The sequence below is a fragment of the Nanorana parkeri genome, unplaced genomic scaffold (assembly GCF_000935625.1).
Source record: "Nanorana parkeri isolate BGI_ZX_2015 unplaced genomic scaffold, ASM93562v1 scaffold301, whole genome shotgun sequence".
Lineage (NCBI taxonomy): Eukaryota > Metazoa > Chordata > Amphibia > Anura > Dicroglossidae > Nanorana > Nanorana parkeri.
In genome coordinates, this window is record NW_017306569.1 from 1,030,921 (window position 1) to 1,054,574 (window position 23,654).

General features: G+C 40.8%; 1 protein-coding gene across 1 annotated transcript in view; it reads left to right on the forward strand.

The window, feature by feature from the left end:
• AASS (aminoadipate-semialdehyde synthase) overlaps window positions 1-22,735 on the forward strand; it is a 45,767-nt gene extending 23,032 nt beyond the window's left edge. The window contains exons 13-24 of the mRNA XM_018557768.1: window positions 1,602-1,733; window positions 2,119-2,123; window positions 4,570-4,684; window positions 6,686-6,796; window positions 9,836-9,971; window positions 12,970-13,077; window positions 13,939-14,106; window positions 16,098-16,193; window positions 16,674-16,789; window positions 17,011-17,099; window positions 17,690-17,866; window positions 22,523-22,735. Coding sequence (XP_018413270.1) covers window positions 1,602-1,733; window positions 2,119-2,123; window positions 4,570-4,684; window positions 6,686-6,796; window positions 9,836-9,971; window positions 12,970-13,077; window positions 13,939-14,106; window positions 16,098-16,193; window positions 16,674-16,789; window positions 17,011-17,099; window positions 17,690-17,866; window positions 22,523-22,641 — 1,372 coding nt within the window. The 3' untranslated portion in view covers window positions 22,642-22,735. The remainder of the gene's footprint in view (window positions 1-1,601; window positions 1,734-2,118; window positions 2,124-4,569; window positions 4,685-6,685; window positions 6,797-9,835; window positions 9,972-12,969; window positions 13,078-13,938; window positions 14,107-16,097; window positions 16,194-16,673; window positions 16,790-17,010; window positions 17,100-17,689; window positions 17,867-22,522) is intronic.
• The last annotated feature ends 919 nt before the right edge of the window (window positions 22,736-23,654 follow it).

Here is a 23,654-nt window from a genome sequence, read left to right on the forward strand (position 1 = left end):
AGTGCCATTTTCAGCCGATATGTTTCGGTGGCCGATATCGGTGCATCCCTAGAAAATACCCTTATTGTGTGAATATCTGTTTTGTTTTTCTCTATCTGAATAATCCTCTTATCTCAGCAGTGTTTTCGTTTGGATATCGATTCACTGCCTGGCATGCAAGCTGCCACTAGAGGAATAATATACTTATATTTTTCATTACAGTAATTAAAATATGAAAAAGCATATAGGAACTGAACTCTGAAAGCTGTTCCCAAAACATGCAGGCAAAGGGCTTGTCAACAATATTGCCTATTGTCTCCCTGCAGTTGATCTTTCCCCATTACTGGCTTACAATGCCTTGTTCTGCAATGTGCCTCTGTGTGGAGGCAGACAAACTTGGTAGAGACAGGGCCTTACTTTATTTATGAGAGAGCCTCCTGCAAGGAGAACACTGAGCAGTATAGTAATGACATCATCAAATCTCTCAAAACTAGGAGTCAGAGGCAACCGTGCCCTGACATTAGGTGACATTAGGGGTCTTGGAGACCCCTGATGTCTCCGTAAAGAGGACCTGTCACTCTAATTTAATTTGATACCTCATAGGGGGCTTCTTAGCCTCAGCTGGACTGTTTTCGGATGTCCCTCTGAATCTTAAATTAAAGGACACAGGATTAATAATTCAGATAAAGAAAATAGGATTTTTGATTTGCTGTAAAATCCTTTTCTTGTGGTACATTAAGGAACACTTATGGTCCACTCCAGCTATTGCTTTGCTACACAACTGGAAGATGGTGGGAGTGGGAGGGGTTATACTAGGCTGTCCTTGCAGCTTTGTTTACCAGTGTCTAATCTTTCCTGAAGGCGGCAATGTAATCCTATGTACCTGAATTACTCATCTTGCTAAGCAAGTCAAAAATCCTATTTTCCTTTTTAAAGATCATTTTGTCATTTGACAGCTGCTTAATATGTTTTTAGTTTACCTATGCTTTCATTTAGTTTCTATGGTTACTTAGTTCAAATAGTAAAGACATTTTCCATATGGTAATATCTCTGATATTACCTACTAATGACATTAAACAATTGTGTGGTGTTGCATAGATAAGTGACATTTGGTAATTATTATTTTGCCTTTTTCAAATCCTTATGTCTTGGGTAAAACTTGTAAGATGTAGCTGAAATGGTATAAAAGCAGACAGACAAACAAAGATACAAAGAAATGATCTTGATAATTTCTGTCCCTGATAGAAACACAGGGGCTGGACATATACATCTGTGTACTGATTTGACAGGGGCGTCGGTCAGTGTTTTTTTGGTGGCCTTTTTTGGGCTCCTTTTTCACTGTTGATCTCCATCTTTGATGCATGAGCCTCTAAAATCCTTGCCAGCTGTAATAAAATGCCTACACTTGCAAAAATGCTGGCTTTGTAAGTATCTACATATTAGTATTTGTGCATAATATGTAGATGCTTACAAATCCAGCCATATTATATGAAATATTATACTACACCTCCTCGAGATGGGACGGACGTTAAAGGCAATGTGTGTAGGTTTGGTCTTAGTGTCTATTTTTCTTTTTATATGAAAAATAAAAAATGTAACAGAAAATTTTGTCTCAACAACAGGGAACATGCTCAACTAATGACAATGGGAGCCAAGAAAAGGATACTAGTGCTTGGATCTGGTTATGTTTCTGGACCTGTTATAAGCTATCTAACAAGAGATCCTAATGTTGAAATAACTGCAGGTGATCATATGTGATCCTTTGGGTAGTTTATTGAAATGTTTGTAATCTTTGCTGTGACTGGGTCATGATCGATTTTGATGGCCGTCAATGCTAGGGGTTATTACTTGCCTCCCTCTTACTTTGTGTCCACCACAGCAGAAAATTCCAGTGTTACAAGTTTTGAATTTTACACATGGTACCCCCTCCCCCCACAAACACTCACGCACTGCGTGATCGCTCTTGGACTGTCGCATGTTACTCCAGAACTGGTGGTACCAGTTTTTTAGTTCTGGGTTTGGAGCAGACGGTGATCTTACTCTGCTTTCCAACAATACTGTAAGTTGAAACGGACAAAGGAAGATAGGAAGGCCTGGTAGCAGACCAGGGCACTGGGGAAAATTGTCCCCCGTCTGAAGGAAAAGTGTGTGTTGAGATCTCAAGGACAAAAACAAGTAGACATCCGGAGTAAAGTTTGTTATGCCTCCTCCCCTTCTTTCTTTAACATTTTAAAAAAATTGCAAAAAAGGAAAATCCCTACAAAGTCTTTCTAAAACTTGGTCATTAAAGAATCCCTCCACCAAGACCATTAATTTCAACAATCTCATAAGATTATATGTTCATTTACCGTACTTTATGCATGTTATTTACCCATAATGGCCTCCTTTGCATAGACTACTAAAAGCCCTGAGACTGCTGCTAGTTGCCGCAATCTTTGATCTTATTTAGATAGATGCATGTGACGCTCTGTAGCAGGTTGTAGTTGGTTGGGGGGTGTGCAGTGCTGACATTTGTTGCTTTTATATACTTTTGTTCACTGATATACAGGATTTGCTGTGAATTACAATAAAGTCTGCAGTATTGGAATTCTCTGAATAGTGCGGTCTGTTCGTATACTGCTGCTCTGTAGCAGGTGTCACTAAATGGCGGACTGTGGTCCAGACACAGACCGAGTGGCGGTTCTGTCCAGACTGCGGTCGCCGACCTACACTGTGCTATGGCTGACTGACAGTGGCTACAACCAGCCTCCAAGACTGATGCATCCACTTCCAGCCATAACTCAGCACAGGCTCCCCCTACTGCTGGCGTCCTAGCAACCAATGACACCAGGCAGGGCTGGCTGCTACAACTACAAGTGATCTGGGTGGCTGTACAGCTTCCTTCCTGCACCCCCCTGCTGTGGTTTCTGGCTCCCCTCTTCTGGCGGGGCATGGAACCATGGCATATAGTGTGAGGACTGAGGATCATCTGTTCATCTGATCATCTGTTCCCTGATGTTCTCTGTGCTGAATGAAGCAGGGAGCACTGTGCTCTCAGCACTTCCTGCTTCAGAACTGTCAAAACCCAGTTTAAGTGCCAGTTAAACAGATGATCAAGCACATTCCTTTGCTTGTCTGTATGGGGGGGGAGAAAGGACATCGGGAGACTAATAGACTCCTGATGTGTACAATAAAGAGAACCTGTCGCCTCCAACTGCTGTAACATAGGGGTTTGTTAGCCTCTTTCGATAGCAAAAATTAAGTGAAACTTTTTTTTTTTAACCAGTTGCCGTCCGCCCGTAGTAGGAAAAACGGACGGACGGCACTGTCGCATTGGCGACAGTGCCCTCACCTTGAATCCCGGGATCCGCTGCCCCATCTGCGGCCCGGGATCGGCTCGGAGGGCGTAAAGTCAAAAATAACATTAAAAAAAATTAAAACCAACCCTGCAGCCCACAAGTCTGAATCGAATGAACACGCATGCATAAGGAATGCACATGTATCTAAACTGGGAGGGGATCGGCTGTCTGTCTGGGAACACACACCAGCAGCTGTGTATTGCAGTGCAGCTGCTGGTGTGAATGTAGCCTGAATGGCGGATTGTGATATGGACTGAGTGACCATTCTGCCCAGGCCGTGATTCGAACCTCCGATCGATGAAAATTTTACTAACTGGACCTCCTTGTATTTTAATTTACTACCCCTGCTCTTTAGTATTCCCCTTTCTATTTTTCCCTGGCAGCTATATAAAAGGTTATTTATAGAGGGGAGGAGGAATTGGACGAGCATGTAATTAGACACTCCCAGAGCAGTGTCTACAGGAGAGGGCTATACCATTGAAGAGAGTTACGGTGCTAGGAGATTGACACATCTTAAGAAATCCAATTTGATGGGACGTTCAAAGGCACATTGAGAGAAAATAAGCTTTTTTTTATAATTTTTTTTTTTTTATGGAAAGAAAATATGGTAACAGCAAGCATTTAGATTTTTTTATTTTAGCTGCAATTTCTACAGTTGGTCACCGGGTCTCTTTCGATAACACCATCTGAAAATTAATTTGGGGGAGCAAAAAGAATTTAGTCAATAAGGAGTATTTTAGTTGGAGAGGAGGATCACCTGCCTTTACCAAACATGCACCCCAAACTGATATTGCACAACGTTTTTGGTCATGTGACTGGCCAGATGTAGGGCCCAGAGTAGCCTTTTCCAACCTGGCTGCTTAAAGTCATAAAAGGTAGCAGTAGGCAGAAAGTACATACCTTTTTGCTTCTGAATCTGCTGCTCCAGGACTCTATGCTGCTGGGTCAAATGACAAAATACCTGGACTACTGAAGAATCCCAAAGCAGTGCTTTCTGCAGTGAGGGTAAATATTTCATGCCTTCTGTTGACTGCTGAGATTAAGATGTAATTTAGGTCCAGTTTAATATTTTTTTTTTATCATAACACCCTGCAATATTTTGTTGATGTTTATATGTATATGGCTAGCTGTGTGTTGCCAAACTGCCCCAGACCCATACAAAGCAGTATATTATGATCAACGCATAACTATTTCAGTTTTGGAATCTTGAAATCCTTTTTTTTTTTTCTCACATCAGTTTCCATGATAAAAGATCAAGTGGGTCACTTGGCCAAGAAGTATAACAACACGACACCACTTGCAATGGATGTCCTGAAGAGTGAAGAGAAGCTGTCTTCTATAATAAAGAAGCATGATCTTGTTATCAGGTTATTATCCACCTGTTGTTTATGGGGAAGGACCTGCTTTTTCATATCCTTCTTTAAATTTGTGTCCTCCTTTTGACATGCAGCAAGAGAGAATTTACAAGACCAGTGTTCATAACCTAATAACAGAATCCAAGGAAACAAACATTTGAAGGGAATGCCCAAAATATTATCTCCAAGTGCTGTATACTGTAGATGTCGGCTACAGTCATAAGTGCTTTAGTAACACAGGTACAACTTTCTTCCCCTTGCTTTCAAAACTCTATATTTGGGACCTTATCTATCATATCAAAGGTCTCCAGAAAGAGTTGCATTTTTACCCATGAGTCAGACATGTTATCCAAGAAGTGTGGGGTAGTAAAAGTGAAAACATGGTTGCTTCTAAGCAGTAAGAACTGATGAATAAAACCCCGGACATCATTCAAGGTTTAATATCTCTATCTCAGCGCAAGTAGTGGCCTTTGCGATCCTTCAGCAGTACTAGATTTTCCACACTCTCAGGTGCTGCTCCTCAAAAGGGATCAGGGATTCCCATAACACATGGAAATAGAACACAAAGACAGAACGCCACCTCCATGTGTAGAACCATTTTCTCTCCCGTTCATTGAAGGACACAGCCAACAGATCGTAGATCCTGAATGGTAGGGTAATATCGCCACCTGCAGGAGAAGGACGAATTGTCCCTGGAAGTTTTCTCTTCTGTCGTGGCTGGGTTCGTGACGCGCATGCAGCACGCCTTGCCGCAGCGCCCTCCTAGGAAACGGGCCCTGCCTTTATGACGTACGTCAACCACCAGGGCGGCACAAAGAGTGTGGCCGCGAGTCGAGAGGTGTTCGGGAATTCTGTCCTGGGCGGAACATCGAGTTCTGGCTCTCTCGGCGGTCTACATCCCGGGAGTGGACAATTGGCAGGCCAATTACCTCAGTGGACAGTGGACTTCTCCTGCAGGTGGCGATATTACCCTACCATTCAGGATCTACGATCTGTTGCCTGTGTCCTTCAATGAACGGAGAGAAAAGGATTTTACGGTGAGTACAAAAATCCTATTTTTTTTAATTACAGGTGCACCGAAATAAAAATTTTAAAAACGAAACCGAAATTTTTAAAATTGTCGGACCGAAAATGTTTTTTTCCTAACTTTTTTTCAAAATATTTTATTTTTATTCAATATTTTCATTTTTTACTTAAGGGCTTTGGGAAAATATTAGGGGTCTAAACAGACCCCTGATATTTCCCTTTTAAAATGGAAAAAGAGATTGAGGACACAGAGTCCTCCCTCTCTTTTTCTTAAGCTCCTGTTATAAATGAACAGGAATTCTGTATACTGAGTGTTCCTGTCTATTCTCAAACTGTGGATATAGTGTGTTTTAGTATAACCACAATCATGAATGAACAGGAGGGGATGTAGATCACTTCCCATTCATAATTGAGGCTATAGTAACCATGCTATGTCCTCAATTATTTACAAACACTCAGCCTTATTGTACAAGGAATCTGTAGGGCCGCCACACTGACAGTCATGAGGAGAATACCGTCCCTGGCAGAGTTCACAACGGCTACTGGCCACAACAGTATCTGCACCAGCCACTGTAGGCTTTGGCTGACGCATTTCCGGTGCACGCCCCTTTCTTCAGAACCAGCTGGCTCTGAGGAAGCTCTGTCTCTGTGTTCCATTTACATCATTCAAGGTACAGCACAGATCATTGTGAAAAAATAACCAGAAACTCGGAATGTTGAGAAACTAACATGTAATCACAAGTAGAATGAACATGACTAACAATAAACATATAAAATGGCTCTATTAGTATGTTGCAGGCCTCTGCTTCTTTCTGAAAGCATCAGGCATGGCTCTTTTGGAACACTCTTGATAGTGACTTCTTTATAGATGATTATTTGTATATATTTAGCTGAGCCACCATGATATAGAACATATAGTGAAGGTTTATTAAAGGTGCTGTTATTTTTCTGTTCTCATCTGTCCCAAACTGCTTTAATGCCATACAGTTTATTGCCCTACTCTGCACATCCGATGGTGGCAAAAAAATGCATCAAGGAGAAGGTGAACCTGGTGACTGCCAGCTATTTAACCCCTTCCATGAGAGAACTTCAGCAAAGGTAAGTAGTGTTTATGGCAGCCTTTTTCTTCAAAATTGTCCTTTCTAGTTCTGCAATAATGGCTTTCACAGCAAAGGTAATACGCTTGTTGCAGGTGTTTAGGATCATATACGATTAAATAAATATAAACTGTTTCACGAAGTGCATTTGTTGGTCATTTAAATGTTCTTGTTCTTGTGTTCTGTTTTTCCTTTGTGTTGCCTACCTTCTCAGTAGGTAAGTAGTAACAATGATACCTAGCAGTGATTCTTTCCTATAATTTTGCATAGTGATCATGGCTTTGGTCTTATCAGACTGCAATCCATGCTTTTGTTTCTGAGGTTTCAGGAAAGATGAAATAAAAACGTTGTAGAATTAGTAAACCTGTACATGGTACGTGTTACAATTTTTGACACGTTTTGACATGGTGTTCTATTGACCCCCTTCTCCTAGCTGACTAACTTTCTCACTTTTGTTACTGTGTGTGTGGTTTTCTCAAGATTATTCTTAGCAGATTTTTTTCTTTAACATTTTGCTGAACCTTTGTGTATGAGTACTACTTAGACCGAGAAGAAGGGGTAGACCCCTGGAAGCATGCAACACAGTGCAAATAAAGTATCATGGACGGTACTCACTGGTGTTTATTGCACACTGCTATAAGTCCTGTTTTCTTTTGCAATAAACAGTTTGAAGGGAACCAATTCCACACCCACAACTGAGCAATAATTAAGGAGAACTATGGGTTCAGTGATTTTCCCCATAGTTCTCCCCAGGGTTACGGGAGAACACAAACTAGCGTCCTCCTGTGACCCAAAGCTCAGTATATCGCGAGCTACAGCTCGCGGTATACTGGGATCACCGCAGCTGGGATGGATCCTGACATTACTGTTGATCCACCCAGCTGCGTGATTGACAGCGGGCTCTGCCTATGTAGAGGCAGAGCCAGCAGTACCTGCCTCCTCCCCCGTCCTTTGCGCCAGTCAGCGCTGGAGGATTGGACAGGGGAGGGGGGGTGAATCCCCGCAGGGAGCCGTGAGTGACGGTCACGGCTCTCTGCAGGGACATGTTCGAGAAGTGAGCGAGTGACAGTATGTGTTCGGTCACTTCCCGATCTATTGAGCCGACGTGTGACCGTTTCATTGTCACACGTCGGCTCGAACTATGAGGGTGAGTGAAAATCACTCACCTCATGGTTCTCCTTTAAACACTGAGAAAATGCTTGACATCTTCATTAATAAAAATTTGACATAACACACAGTAACAGAAGCTCTTATGCGTTTCATGCTGCTCACAGCACTTTCAGAAAGTAATAATACATCAGTAGAATTTTTTGTTCCCAAAAATTTTGTTAGGAACATTCATTCGATTTTTTTTTAATAGGGTTAAATCAACGATCCATTTTGACCATAGTGACAAAAAAAAAATGGAGCAGGATGGAATTTTTTTTTTTTGAATGAACATTTTTACAGTGAATGTGGCTTAAGTCTGAGAAACAACATTTGATTTTGGAATTAATGGCAACATCAAATAAAATTTCAGATGACATTTGTCAAGTCTCTGATGCCATTATCGAATATTCCGATGACATATTTTTCATATGAACGTTTATTTGAAAATCTACCAGTGTACCAGCTTTAGACTACATATCTACCTGAGATATTACACCCATAATTAAAGTGACACTAAACTTAGGCGTTAAATGCATTCAAGTACGTTAACTACTTATGAAAATGTAACGTATCTGCACATGCCTCCGCTGTAGATCCTCAAATTATCTCTATATTGGTGCTGACACTGTCCTTCCTTCTGGAGGGTTGCTACTTTTGTTCCCCATGGTTACTGTGTGTTGCAAAGTAGTCACAGCTCCAAGATCACTCCCGTGATGGACTACAGGTCAATACAAATTAGTAAACTAACCGTGAGATTGTAGTCCATCACAGGGGCGGTTCTGCATAACTCTGATTTAACCTCCCTGGCGGTAATCCCGAGCGTGACTCGGGGTTAATTTTCTCTGCCAGGAGCGGTAACCCCGAGGAACTGGGCGGCAAATTCAAAAGTGAAACACACATAAGAGCTGATACAGTGTAATCTGAGGTGATACAGTGTAGTCCTCTCAGATCTGACACTTGATAACTTTACAGTGCCCCTTGCCTGCCATTTTACTGCCATTTGTGCTCATAAATTTTTATAACATGGCATCAAAAAAACGCCACGTTACTACAAAAGCGTTTTTGGACCAGTTGAGTGACAGCGACACGGAGGTGCTCGCAGAAGTGAGCGATAGTGAGTCGTGGGGAGATTTGTCGTCTGACACGTCTGACACTGATCTGGCAAGTGACAACGGCGATGATCCTGCACCTGACCTCAGCGATGTGCGCACTTGGTGCCCTATTGACTGCGATACGGACCAGGTAGCGCCCCCAAGATTCCCGTTCACTGTATTACCTGGGATGAAGGTAGATGTTGAGCGTGACAACCCTCTGGCACCGGACTTTGTGCAGTCCCATGTTTCAAAATTTATCACACTCAGGATGTTTTATTGAATTTTCTTTGTTTGACAAATTTCATTATTTTTGATTACATTATTGAATAAAATTATATTATTTATTGGATTATAATTCATGATTTTGTGTTTCAAACTTTATCACTTCTGGGATGTCTACTAAAGTCTTGCTTGGTCAGGTTTAAGTAAGTAATTACTAAGAATTGCAGGCCTACAATACATAACACCAAATTTCCATGCAAAAAATTGTACCGCTTTTGGCACAAAATTCCTGACATAATCATACCGCCAGGGAGGTTAAGGTAAATTCAGTAAATGTTCCTATTTAATCACAGTTGCAATCTTGCCAAGATAGCATTAGTAGCTGATCACTGTTACTTGATTGCATATGCCCTAAGTGCAATAATGTGACAAATAATATGAAATCTTATGTAGTCTTTTTTTCTGCTGAAATATGGGGAAGGTTATGAAAATTGTCTATTGTTTTTCAGACATATGTTTCTGAAGTGTGTGTGTGTGGTTTAGCTTTCTTACGCCTTTCTTGCAATATGTTGCAGTGCTGAAGATGCTGGAATAACAATAGTCGGTGAAATGGGATTGGATCCAGGTCTTGATCATATGCTGGCCATGGAATGCTTTGATAAAGCTAAAGATGTGGGAGCCACTGTAGGTATTTATGCAAATATAAACTTGGTAATGGAAATCTTGTTTTAAAAGACTGTCACAGAACTGAACACCTGTCCTGGAAAACTGTTTTGAAGCTGGAATTCTAAAACCTAGGCTTCATACCAAGTTAGTGGAAGTGACATCCAAAGCAGTGTAGGTACATAAACTGAGCTTCACTGCCCCAGAAATAGGATTCAAAATTGTAGAAATGTCACCAGCACACCAATCCTTTTAAGATGGCAAAAGCATCTTTTATTGAAGTTTTTTGTCATATGACCAAACAAGCGCTTTCGGGACCGCGCAGGGTCCCTTCATCAGGCTTTAGCTTTAGCTAAATAGGATTCACTCTGTGAGTTTGAGAATGGCTGCTCCTACCAAAGGATTCTAAGTTGGGTTTTTTGCCTTTTCTGAAATCCTCTGATCAACTACAAGACACACCCAGTGTTGCCATAGCTACCCAATTTGGTTTGTTCTTTTTGGCCAGGTTTAGAAAATCATTGCTGCCTACAGGTTGAAATCAATAAAATAATTTTATGGCCATCAAAATGGTCTGCATAGCATATATAGATCATTATTTGTTTTTAGTTTTCCTTTTAGGGAACAGTAACTCTATTAAACTGTAAAGGTCAAATGATTAGTAGAGGTTAAAATTGATTATTTTGTCTTTGTTAGATTGGGGCTCCTTTTTGTCGAATTATTGAAGTTGTCTTGGATATTGGCGGGAAAATGTCTCTAACCCTGGTGTAGTTGATGCCAAGCAGCGTTGTTATTGATTCCCAGGATAGATTAGGCAGGGAGTGAGTGACAACAGTAATGTTATCCACCCACAGCTGGATTCTCTTCTAGGATGGGGATAGAGGTCTCCACCCCCCCCCCCCATTTCTTCAGACAGTCCTGTCCAAATCCACCCAAAATAGAGTAATTAATTTTGAATGCAGTTGTCCCTTTTTTAAAAGACAAATGTGAACTTAGGGTAACGATAACAACCAGCATATTTTATATGTATAGCACACGAGTGAACATATTATAATTATGTATACGGTACACAGTCCAAAACCTTTTGGGGTTTCACTTTAGATTGGAATCACAACATACACTGGGATTGATTTACTAAAGCAGTAGAGCATGTTCACTTGCAAAGTAAGAGTTACATTTTCTTTAAGAATGTGGTGAAGCTTTGCTGATTTATTTCATCTTGTGCAAGCAAATTCTGGTTATATCTCATTGAGGGACTCGGGAATGCAGTCATTTGGGTTATTTTGTAGCCTACAAGAAGATTTTGATCGCTGGAGGAAAAAAAAGGTGTAATCCTGGACTTGACCCCTCCCTCCAGCCCACATCCAATCACTTTCCAAATCTTGCTGACTTCACCTCTAACATTTCCAAAATACACTGAGGGCAATTTATCAAAACTGGAGCTGACAAAATCTGAAGCAGCTGTGCACGGCAGCCAATCGGCTTCTCTTTCATTTAAAAATCTTAACTGAAGAGAGAAGCTGATTGGTTGCCCTGGGCAACTGCTCCAGATTTTGTCTGCTCCAGTTTTGAGTAATTATTTCTCCACCTTTGGTGAAATTCCCCCCCCCCCCCCCACTGTTCCTTAACCAGTGACACTACCAAGATACTTATCCACTCCCAAATTATCTCTTGCCTTCACTATTGCTTCTCTCTCTACAGCGACTATCTTCCCTTCAGTCTATTATGAGTGCTGCTGCCAGACTCGTCCACCTTACGCACCTTCATTGCTTGCCACCCATTTCTGCCAGTTCCTGCATTGGCATCCAGTCGCCCAATGAATTAATTTCAAAATACTAACGGCAACATACAAAGCCACCCACATCTCTACTCTGAGCTACATCACCATCTTCATATCAAAACATCACTAAAACGTCCTCTTCACTCCTCCTGGGACCACCAGCTCTCTAGCTTCCTTGTCACCTCCTCCGATGCTCACATCCAGGACTTCTCCAGAGTATTTTCCCATCCTCTGGAACTCCCCACTCCAATCTCTCCAGCTATCTCCTATTCTGCCTGCCTACTCAGTGATCCCTGAAAACTCATCTCTTCAGGGAAATCTATCCTGCATCTACCTAACTGAACCTTTTACTTTTTCCATCAGCTCATCCCCTCCAGTTATTTTTTTTCATTACTTACCCCTCCCTTTTAGATTGTAAACAGGGCCCTCCCAACCATCTTGTAACTCTGTCTCTGTATTTTGTAAAGTGCCCGCCAAACTTTTTGAGCTATATAAATCCTGCATAATAATGTCTAAGTTTTTACGTTCTTGTAAGCCTCAATTAACTTTAAGAAGAGGATTTTACGGTGAGCACAGAAAATTCTATTAAATTTTCCTTGCACAATATTGGGTATTCTTTGCAAATAAAATTTTCACTTTGTTGACTAAACTATGTGAACATTCAACTATATTGCATTTCACATGCATGCTTCAGATATAGTTTGAGGCTAATAACTTCTTCTGTTACTTCTGCGATTTAAAATTTTAACCGTAAAAGGAAATCTAGGGAGTGTGTTAAAATGTCTATACAGTACATAAAGTGTACTTTGTTGGAACTGAACCTTGAGTCTTGCATTACAGCACTTATGGTTTTGTTAGTAATTTGCTCCAATTGTTTGCGTTTTCTTTTTTTTTTCTTTCTTTTTTCTCTTCTTAACAAATATTCCAAAAGAAAAAGATCTGAACCTTAGAACCCAGAAATGCAAGACATTCATTCAAAATATTTCTCTCTTTTGAGGGCATATTCAATCTCGCCCCAGTTTCAGGAATTTTGAACACAACAATATCTAAGTGTATACACCTGGAGGTCAACCAAGTTCTTCTATACACATTTGTTTGCCAGGACTCTTCATATGCATTAATGTTTTCAAGGTAACCCGTTATTTATGCAATTCAGAAAAACATGCGCTCCATGCAGCAGCGTAGCAAAAGTTTAGTAGGCACTCCGATGTCTTATAACAAAAGTAAACGCTTAAAGGAAATAGGCAGACTGTCCCGTCAAAACGTCAGTATAAACCTGAGTATTCTGACAATCCACTGAGGTACAAGTTCAGCTGGAGCCCTTTGGGTGTTCTCTTAAATACAGTACAGCCTGCCACTTATCTGAAGAATGGAGAGGTTAGTGATGACCGAAGATTCTATATTATTAAAGGGGGAAAAAAAAAAGTTCTCAGTAAAATCACATTCATCATACTGACTGTCATGCAGCATAAACACTTCAGTAGACATACACCTTCAGGCAGCAATTAATGCTGGCCATACACATTCACACAGTGGGTGGGTGCGGCTGTCGACTGATCAAATGAGCCGGTCAGAAAATCTTCGAACAGAGCCAGCAGCCAATAAAGCTCCGGCCGCTGTCCGAATACAATGAAGACAGTGGACGATTCCTCGGTCAATGCTCGTAAGCGTTGATGGAGAATAATGTAATATTTTCTTCAGAAAAGTGAAATTCTGAAAGTGGTTCTGTAATGGTGCTTCTAAGGATTATTTTTACTATCCATTTACTATTATTTTGAGCACTTTATCATATTTGCATAACTAGGTTGGTAAGACACAGGTCCTTCAAGTTCGACCAACTGAACACTGTCTTGACAACCAATGAGCATATTAAAGTCCCATCCCTCAATTTAAATAAATGAAACCTCCAAAAGCAGTTTTTTTTAAATGAATAACTTGCCTACCTTTTTGACATCAATGATCATCTAATGCTCATAGTTCCATACAGACAGGTGTAGATGTCTCTGGTACCCAAGTGTCTAGGCAAAGATTAAAGAGGAAGGGATAATTTTGCCAATGTCCTTGTACATCTGCACTACTTTCTCCCATCCTTGCGAGTGAATGAAAACAGGCATTTGATGGGCACTTTTTTTTATTGAGGTCCATTGATTAGTAAGAGTGCAGCCAAGCCTTTCCTATTTTAGTACTAAACGTTTTTCTTTTTTTTCTTTTAATGGTGTTTAATTTTTTTTTTCATAGATTGTTAATATTGCAGCTGGAGGCTCGCTGCTGGAGTCTGTTACCATCATGGACTGTTTCCCCGGGCTGAATTTAGAAGGATTCCCAAACAGAGACAGTACCAAATATGCAGAACCCTATGGCATCCAGTCAGCCCATACATTGATGAGAGGGACCCTGAGGTACAAGGTATATACTGTTTCTTCTCATCTCCTTTTAGAAATGGGCATCTTAAGGACATAAAATGGATTGGCAAGGTCGGTGAACCTTGTAAGTGCTGGTTGGATTTGCACTTTTTTTAGAAGCACCATTATCCTCTTTCTTCTTCCTTCTTTCTTTCTTCCTTCTTTCTTCTTCTGTCTTCTTCTTTCCAAAAAAAACCCAAAAACAAATTCCAAACAATTGCTGAGATCATCAATGTTGGTTGTGTGCATGCATTGTTGGAGCATCAGCCTCTGCACAAGCACTAATACTGATGAGTACTGCTGTGGCTTCCTCAGGGTAAGGTGCTCCTCAGTGGCCAATGCTCCATCACTGCACCACTGCATCAATAGTGATGCATGGAACAAAGTCACTGTTTTTGCACTTTTTGAAGGTATGTAGGGCTTACCACATGTTTGGGCTTTTAAAAAGTTATATGGATTTTAACACTCATATTATTCTGCGTTTTATACTTTTACTGTGGTATAGATCTGGGAATGGTCATTATCAAGGATAGCGACCACAGATTAATTACCATATATTGACTGTTCCTCTATTATTATTAATATTAAGTAACATAGTGACCCTCTTGTTTTAATAAAATTATCTAAATTGTGTGTTTCTTCATTTTAACCAGACCAGTGATTGTTCTACTGCTTTATACATACAATTTTTTTGTGCTTTAAAATGCCAAATTATTAGGCCTCATTCACACAAGAAAAGGCCGGCATGTACAGCTCCGTGCATGGCCGTATCGAGCAGCTCCCGGGAAGGACAGGTGCTGCATGTGATTAGTACTCAGCCCCTGTCCTTCTCTATGGGAGTACGTGGTTATACGCCGCGCTACACTCACCCCTAGTGCGGGTCCGTGCGGGTGTCCCGGCTCGGACGCAGACAGGGTCCATCCTGTCAGCGTATGAGTACAGACACCTATACGGATGTGCAGGGCAGGTGAGCGGAGGGCGGCGTATGGCCACGTACTCCCATAGAGAAGGACAGGGGCTGCGTAGTAATCACACGCAGCACCTGTCCTTCCCGGGAGCTGCCCGATACGGCGGTGCATGGAGCTGTACATGCCGGCCTTTTCTCGGGTGAATGGGGCTTTTACCTTCAGAAACGTTTTTTTACAAACCTGTAATGATCATTTTATATCAGTCTGGTATAACCTGTGCTAATTAGGCACATCTGTCTGAAGTTTTGTATTTAACTACTGCATAACCTGATAGGTCAGAATGTTTGTTCACTATAGTGGCTTAAAGTTCAGTGAGCTTGCCTGTTCCAGTCCTATGCATGAGAATTCAAAGAAATTGATGGTTGCATGTCTTGCAGTTTTTGCAGGTATAAATCATCAAATCACTTAAAGGGTAAATCTGCTGTCCCAGTTGAATTTGGGAAAATAGAACTACTGCCACCAATGTGCCTCCTCTCCCAACCCCCCCACCTTACTTTAGCAAAAAGAGCTTCTCAGGTGACCGTGCCGACCAATGAGGGCTCCCCATTTGTGAGCGAAATTTGAAATACCGAGCGCAGGGCTGCGCTACGGTGTATGGAGTACGGATAGTACACTAGCAGCCATGGAGGGGGAAGGAGTGTTGGTTTAAAGGCAAGAGTGGTGCGGGGGAGGGGGGCAGTTTACCCTTTTAAATAAATCGCCTTTTGATCTGAATTATGGGGATCAGCTTTTTTATTAAAAGATTAAATGCATTTTGATGCAATTACCTTGTGCTGTGGAACTATACGTCTCGGCATGAATCATTTTCCTGGTTAGTTTTGTAAACTCTTTGGCTAGCAGATATTTCTGGCTGGATTTTGCGAATCCTAGGTTAGACACAAGCATGCCCAGTTGTCAGGATGACACCCATGCTGTTAGAAGAGAGGCTGACCATAAAGGAACAATGCTTTTCCCTTGCAAAAAAAGTTGCGGTCTCTAAATGTATACTGAAGATTTTGCTTCAATTACCTATTCATTGTTTCCACAGGGATTTGCTAAAGCAATGAGTGGTTTTGTGAAGTTAGGACTAATAAATGGAGATCCCTGTCCATTGCTAGCTGTGGATGCTCCAGTAGTGAGCTGGGTGAGTAAAATTTTATATTTTAAACAATATTTGTCTTGTGCGTTTTTCTTATCTTTATATTCCTATAATGGCAACAGGCAAAAACTGCAAATTCTGGCAAGCCTGATTTCAGGGCTGATGCTTATTTAGTATTAGATGAAATGTTCTCTTGGCTTTTTCTGCTTATGAGAGGACATCAGATCAGATGCCTGGTCATACAAGAGGAAAAAAATGCATATAACAACTGCATTTTGATGAACCGCAAATGGGATAATGGGACTTGTTTTATATGAAAACAAAATGGAGATGCACACACCAACTATTAACATTTCACTTGTTTTATACAGGCTAGATCTAAAAAGCTAATCATGCCAAGGGAAATATTTCTGCTTCTTTTATTCCTGCATTGGTTTTAAAACAATTTATCCAGTTTCTTTTCCGACAGCTGTACACTGTGTTACTAACCTGCTTTGCATTGCTCTACCCAATTATGATATCCAGAGAGAGCTCATCTGCCATCTGCTGAAGGTTCCGTCTTCCACTAGTACTGGCCACATCAAGGAATTAGTGTACAACAAGATAGGAAGGGATGACAGCAACCTGGAAGCTATCGAGTGGTAAGGGCAGCTTTCTATTTATATTCATCCTAATTAATAAAAACAAAATATATATGTGTATGTATGTATATATGTATGTATGTGTGTGTGTGTGTATATATATATATATATATATATATAAGTAATATAACTATTTTATTTTATAATCTAAAACGATGTGCATATTAATATTGTGACACCTAATAGCAGTCCAGTCTGATCTGTATGCGCTATATTTCTAGGTTTGGCCTACTAGGTGAAGAACCGGTGCCTGTAGCAGAATCTGTCGTTGGTGCACTAGCTAAGCATCTAGAAATGATGCTTTCTTTTGGTAAGTAATATTTCTGTTCAATGTTTACTATATAATATAAATTAGGTAGGCGCTCTGTCAGCTTGGCCTTTCTCCTCAACTTCATGCACACAGCAACCACCACATCTGGTTCAAACATAAATGCTCTGTGTTGCTTGGATTACACATCCTCAATAATCTAATGTCTGGTTATTTAATTTAAAAACAATGGCAACCATTCTGATTAGTTTGAAATGAGCAAAATAAAAAGTGGCAAAGGTGCCCATGGGCAAGGCATTATACACAACTGGGGCCCTTTGTACTCTTTTGGTTAAATTACATCTTGACCATGAATGCATGCTTTATATAAAAAGTTTTAGATATACGAGTCACTGTTTGGATTAGTAAGCACTTAGTATTGTGATCTCTTGTGTAGCTAAATGCTTTTTTTTTTCTCGTGTGTTTTATAGAAAAAATGTAATGCATCACAGCAGGTTTTATCGGCAAATGTAAATCAGGCTTTGAAGGGTATAACGTACCTGATCCAATTTGCTTTTTTACATTTCTTTTTTCCACTTTGTATATATAATGGTGTGCTTCCTTTTAATCGGGATACCTCTGTTCTACTCCAGGTCCTGGAGAACGAGATATGATTGTTATGAGAAATGACATTGGCATCAGACATCCCTCTGGACATTTGGAATTTAAAAATATAAGCTTGGTAGTGTATGGAGACGTGAATGGCTACTCTGCTATGTCAAAAACTGTGGGCTATCCCACTGCTATTGCTGCTAAAATGGTTTTAGATGGTAAGTAGTTCTTCATATTTCTGTTACATAAACAGTGAACTGCACAGGCTCGCTAAACAAATTGTGAATTACGATGCTTTTAAAGTGGAAGTACACTATATTAACAAAAGTATTGGGACACCCCTCCAAATTGGATTCAGGTGTTCCAATCACCTCCATGGCCACAGGTGTATAAAATCAAGCACCTAGCCATGCAGACTGCTTCTAAAAACATTTGTGAAAGAATGGGTCGCTCTCAGGAGTTCAGTGAGTTCAAGCGTGGTACCGTGATAGGTTGCCACCTGTGCAATAAGTCCATCCGTGAAATTTCCTTTCTACTAAATATTCCACGGTCAACTGTTAGTGGTATTATAACAAAGTGGAAGCAACTGGGAACAACAGCAACGAAGTGGTAGGCCACGTAAAATGACAGAGCGGGGTCACAGCATGCTCAAGCACACTGTGCGGAGAAGTCGCCAACTGTCTGCAGAGTCAATAGCTACAGACCTCCAAACTTCATGTGGCCTTCAGTGTGTAGAGAGCATCAGGAAATGGGTTTCCATAATCGAGCAGCTGCATCCAAGCCTTGCATCACCAAGTGCGATGCAAAGCATTGGATGCAGTGGTGTAAAGCACGCCACCACTGGACTCTAGGGAAGTGGAGACGTGCTCTTTGGAGTAGAAAGCAGGAATCACCAGCACTCGGTAAATATAGTTCAAGTAATGAATGACCATTTATTTGGACCAGTCCCAAAACGAAATACCAACCTTTCGGGCCCGCACTGGGTCCCTTCATCAGGGCAATAATGTAGCGAAGGGTGGGCCAACTCAATATTGAATCCTCGGACAAAGACTGGAATGCCATTAAAGTTCATGAGCGTGTAAAGGAAGGCGTCCCAATACTTTTGGCAATATAGTGTATATCCTGTTTTCCATAGAAGAACTATTGAATCCTTTGGTGTATGTCAAGCTTTAAATCTGGATATTTTTGAGCTGATGGGGTATGCTTGGAGTTACCAAACCGTTCATCTGTGATTCTTCTGATGAAAAGAAAAAAGTTGGACAAAGGCCAAATCAGGTCCAAGAAAGTTTAACCTCTTTGTCCCCCACAAGCAACCTTCCCCTTTTGCATACCCTCTTCACATATTCAGTAATATAGGAAAGATAACGCATTAATTCACCTCGTATAGATCTTCTATATTACTACTTACTCTTGGATGGATTATAAATGTTTTCTTCATCATCCTACTCTCTTTATAGAAGATCTCCAGGAAATGTAAACCTTAATCGTTGCAGTGGGGCTACCCCCCACACTGCAAGGGTTAACTGCTTGTTTTAGTCTTGGGGCTCAACTAAAGAAAGTTTACTCACCTGAACCTAGGTCCTGCAGTGGTGAGTCCTCACTTCTCTCCCCCTCAACTCTGGCAGTGGAATGTCCCTCTGCATCCTCGCGTCTAATGCATTAGCTGTGATGATGTCACGGTCCATAGACCACTAGGGCCCAGGGGGAGAAAAGGCTGTGGGGACCTGTCTCATATTCTGATTTTGCAAACTTCCGCCTTGAGCATCACCCTCCTTTTTATATACGAAGACTTATTTTAGCTTTTAAAAAAAAAAATATCTACCCAGTTCCCAACTATTAGCAGTAATCACAACATGTAAATTAAAAAAAAAATTCAAATCTGAGTAAATACCATATTGCCCAAATCAAAGTAAGGAGACTAAAGGAAAAAGACACTTGCACTGGTCTATAAAAGTGTATGAAAGGATATAGTATCGGGTATAGTCATGGAAGGGGGCTATATATAAGCATTACTAGCTGTAGTTGCAGGTTACGGTATAGTTGCACGCTTTTCTTTATTTGGGTGTCCGATCCGGGACCGGCAGTGTGGGTCCATGTAGCTCCGTGCGTGGAGAATGGAGGGAGTTCTCCCTCTGGTCTCCTTCCCGGTCTCTGAATGCAGGAAGTGATGTTTACTACATCCCTTCTGCATTCCTCTGTAACTCTCCGGTACAGAAACCGGAGAGAAGCTGATTAAGCAGATCTGTGCTTTATCGGCTTCTCTGGGGGTTCTTAGGTGACATTAGGGGTCTTGGAGACCCCTGATGTCTCCATAAAGGGGGGCATGTCACTACAAAGGTGTTTTAAAGTCCCCTGTCCCCACGTAGATGCACAAAAATGCGTTAGGTGCGCCTACACGCAAACATGATGATTGTGCCAATTACGCAGCACATGTTACATATCGTCGCGAACGTCGCAGTGAGAGCAATAATTCTCGGGCCATCAATCACTGATAACATAAAACTGATGAGCGGTAAAATCTTTTGAAGCGTCGCTTATGGCCAATTTTGGGTATGGTAGTTTTTTTGCAATTTTCTTTCGCGGGTGCGCGCAATTTTAAGGCTTCACATGTTTGGTGTCTGTTTACCTGACGTAACCCCGTCTTTTATATTTTACCAAACAATTGTGTAATAGTAAATGTTTCCTGACATAATAAAGGGAAAACTTTTTTTTTCTTTACATTTTCTGCACTTTTTTTTGTTTTATATAGTAAAAATAAAAACCCGCAGTGGTGAATAAATGCCACCAAAAGAAAGCTCTGTCACCAAACAGATTGTAAAAAATTAATTTCAGTACAGCGTTGCATGACAGAATAAATGTCAGTCAAAGTACTGCAGCGCTGAATACTGAAAAATGGCCTGGACAGGAAGGGGGTTAAACACTGCGGTCAGTAAGTGGTTAAAGAGAACAAAATGACATACTTGGCATGCATATTTTACCAAAAAAAATATCAATATTCTATTTACAGTTTGTCAACCATCATTTACAGCTCTATGCATATAGTAACAGCTTGGCACGCACAATAAACAAAATATACAGGGGGGGTTAAAAACACTCATTCATTGCAGTAGTAAGCAAGTTGAATCATGTATGACATTAAATATATTTAGCAATATCCTTTGGATGTATCTGATGTGATTTCTTTCTTTACATTGCTGCAAAGTATCACTTACCATTAGTTGAAAGTCATCATGCTATTGGCAACTGTCTGGGGTAGCAGTGGTGGTCTTGACATTTTATACATTAATCAGATTTTTTCCATTATGCCTCCTTTGGCTACCAAGTGAGTCTGTTACACTGGCCTATGGTTTACATGCTGCCTACTGCCTAGTAGTGTGCTGTGGAAAGGGAATTGGTGATTGCTGGCAGGAAAGGTGAGACTTGGCACAGGAGGATCCTGACTGGGAGGAATAAAACAGGGCGGGAGGGATGTTGTCTGTTCAAATAGTCTAAAATCTGAAGCTTGCCTGACAAGCTGCTGCACTACTAAGCCGGTGAACCCGGCATTGTTCAGAGCTGAGTACTTTGGGGTTCAGCCTAACCCAGGGGGTCCCAAACCTTCGGCCCTCCAGCTGAGGTGGAACTACAAATCCCATGAGTCATTGCAAGATTCTCACAGCCACAGACATGACTCCCGAAGAGATGCATCATGGGATATGTAGTTTAACCACAGCTGGAGGGCCAGAGGTTTGAGACCCCTGGCCTAACCTGAGGGGACTAGTGTGCAGGAGTATATCGGTCTCCTCCTGCTGCCCATCCTATATTGGTGCACAGTACTTTCAGCCTTACAAAGGAATCAGGCTAACTGAGCCTAGAAAAGGGGAATGGGCTTTCCTCACAAGCAGGAGAGATGGAGCGGCTGAAAACTGCGAACCTCCCTAGGTTACCTTGTCAAGGATCCAGCCCTGCATAAGAACGATAGGTTTTAAGAGGTTGAGGTTCAACCACCCTAAACTAGGATCACTTCCGAAGAAACATGTTTGGTATATTGAATGCTTCTTGCTGTAGAGGCTGACTGCAGCCCTGGTAAAAATAAAAAAATATGACTTTCTCACGTGAGTTTGTTTTAATTTGTGCTTTACTGTCAGGATATGTCGAAAGTTGAAATCTGTATTTTTAGTCATAGAAGATATCACAAACCGGTACTGTGATATATAGCACAGAAAATCTGCCCCATTGCTAATGCACATCTTTGACACTTGATTTATAACGGTCCTAATCCTTCCCATAGTCTCATCTGCTGATTCCATTCATCTTTTTCTAATGTAATGAAAAGCAAAGTGAACCCAAGTAACGGGCTATTTTCCATTTCTTTACATAACCTTTATTACTCTCTGTAGAGGAATTTTCTCATAAGGAGAAATGTAAAGGAATCTCTCAAGAGAACTTAAGTTTATAGCTTTATCTTCGAGCTTACATCATTATTGTTATTCTATTCCTGACACTTTGAGTATCTCATCCACCTTCCATGTATAACACCTTTCTAGACTATTATACATTCCTGCCTTCCTCTTTAAAACTCTTCCACCTCTACCACACTACATGGGGCTGCTATTGCTGTTCTCCTTCTGAAAAGTCGTTATCCGGCTAATACGACCACACAATGGCTTTGCCACTTTGAGTCACTGACCTCATCTGTAAATTCTTCTATCCAGGCCAATGAAAGTATTGCTGCAAGAGGCTGAGCATGACAGCCAGATAACCAGCAGAATGAAAATTAGGACTGGCAGCTTCCATGTTTTCTTTAGGACATGAAATATTAAAAGCACAATAACAAATATATACAATTCTGTAAATGTTACCTACTTGTTAAATTAATTTTCACTTATTTTCAGGTGAAATTGATGGAAACGGTTTGGTAATTCCTCTAACTAAGAATATCTATGGACCAATCCTGGAACGGGTTAAAGAAGAAGGCATTTTCTACAGCTCAAAAAGCACTTTCTCCCTTTAAGTGACATTAAGGAGAGCTCTGCAGTGAACTGTATTTAATTTGTATATTGTCAGATACTGTCATGTTATCATGTTAATCCACTCAGCAAGAGTCAGATTTTCCTTTTTTTTTTTTACCAACTCTGCTGCTGTTACTCAGTAAAAATAACAAATTATGGAACAAAGAAAATATCTGTTTTATGAATGTACTAAAAGCCATACCAAACCGTCTGTCATGCATTTGTCATGCTTGTTTATCATGTTCCATTTTTTAAAATTGGTATACTTGAACATAAAGATAAAAGCATCCTTGTCATTCCTTTGCTGATTTTGATTATGACAGTCCCACATATTCCTTTTTCACAAACAGCCTAAGCCGATTCACAGCTTTAATATTAAAGTGTAAATGTTGGTTTGCATGATGACATTTTGTATACAAGCATCTTCATTATGACTATAAAAAAGTCATCACCGCTCACTTTTTGCCCACATTTTAAAGCAATGTCCCATTCGTTAAAATCTATGCAAACAAGGGTGAATGTGGAACTCGTAGGGTTTGTTATATTCTAACTGGCTGACTCAAAAAAAGGCTCCTATACCTTTTTTCAAACCAATTTTCACTTTCACTCATTGAAGGATGCAGTGAACATTTTGAATCTCTGGCCATAGGGCTATAGCACCACCTTCAGGAGTAGGACACTAGGCAAAAAAAAAACTGTTGGTGGCCAAACCCCCCCTTCTGCTAGAGGCAGCTTAGCTTTTGTCTAGTGTCAGTGAGTAAGGACCTAGCTTCCTGTGGGGAATCTTAGTTCCTGTTTTGCTGGAAATTATTTATTTTTCTCCAAGAGGCGAGTAGGCTTGTGTATGGGAAGCAGCTTATGTAGTTCTTACTTTGCAACCTCCCCTGACCGCCCTGGTATTGTGTTGGGTTCCCTGCCCCCTTTGTGCCTATTAGGAATAGTTATTATTATACAGGATTTATATAGCACCAACAGTATGCACAGCGCTTTACAATATAAGGAAGACATTACAATC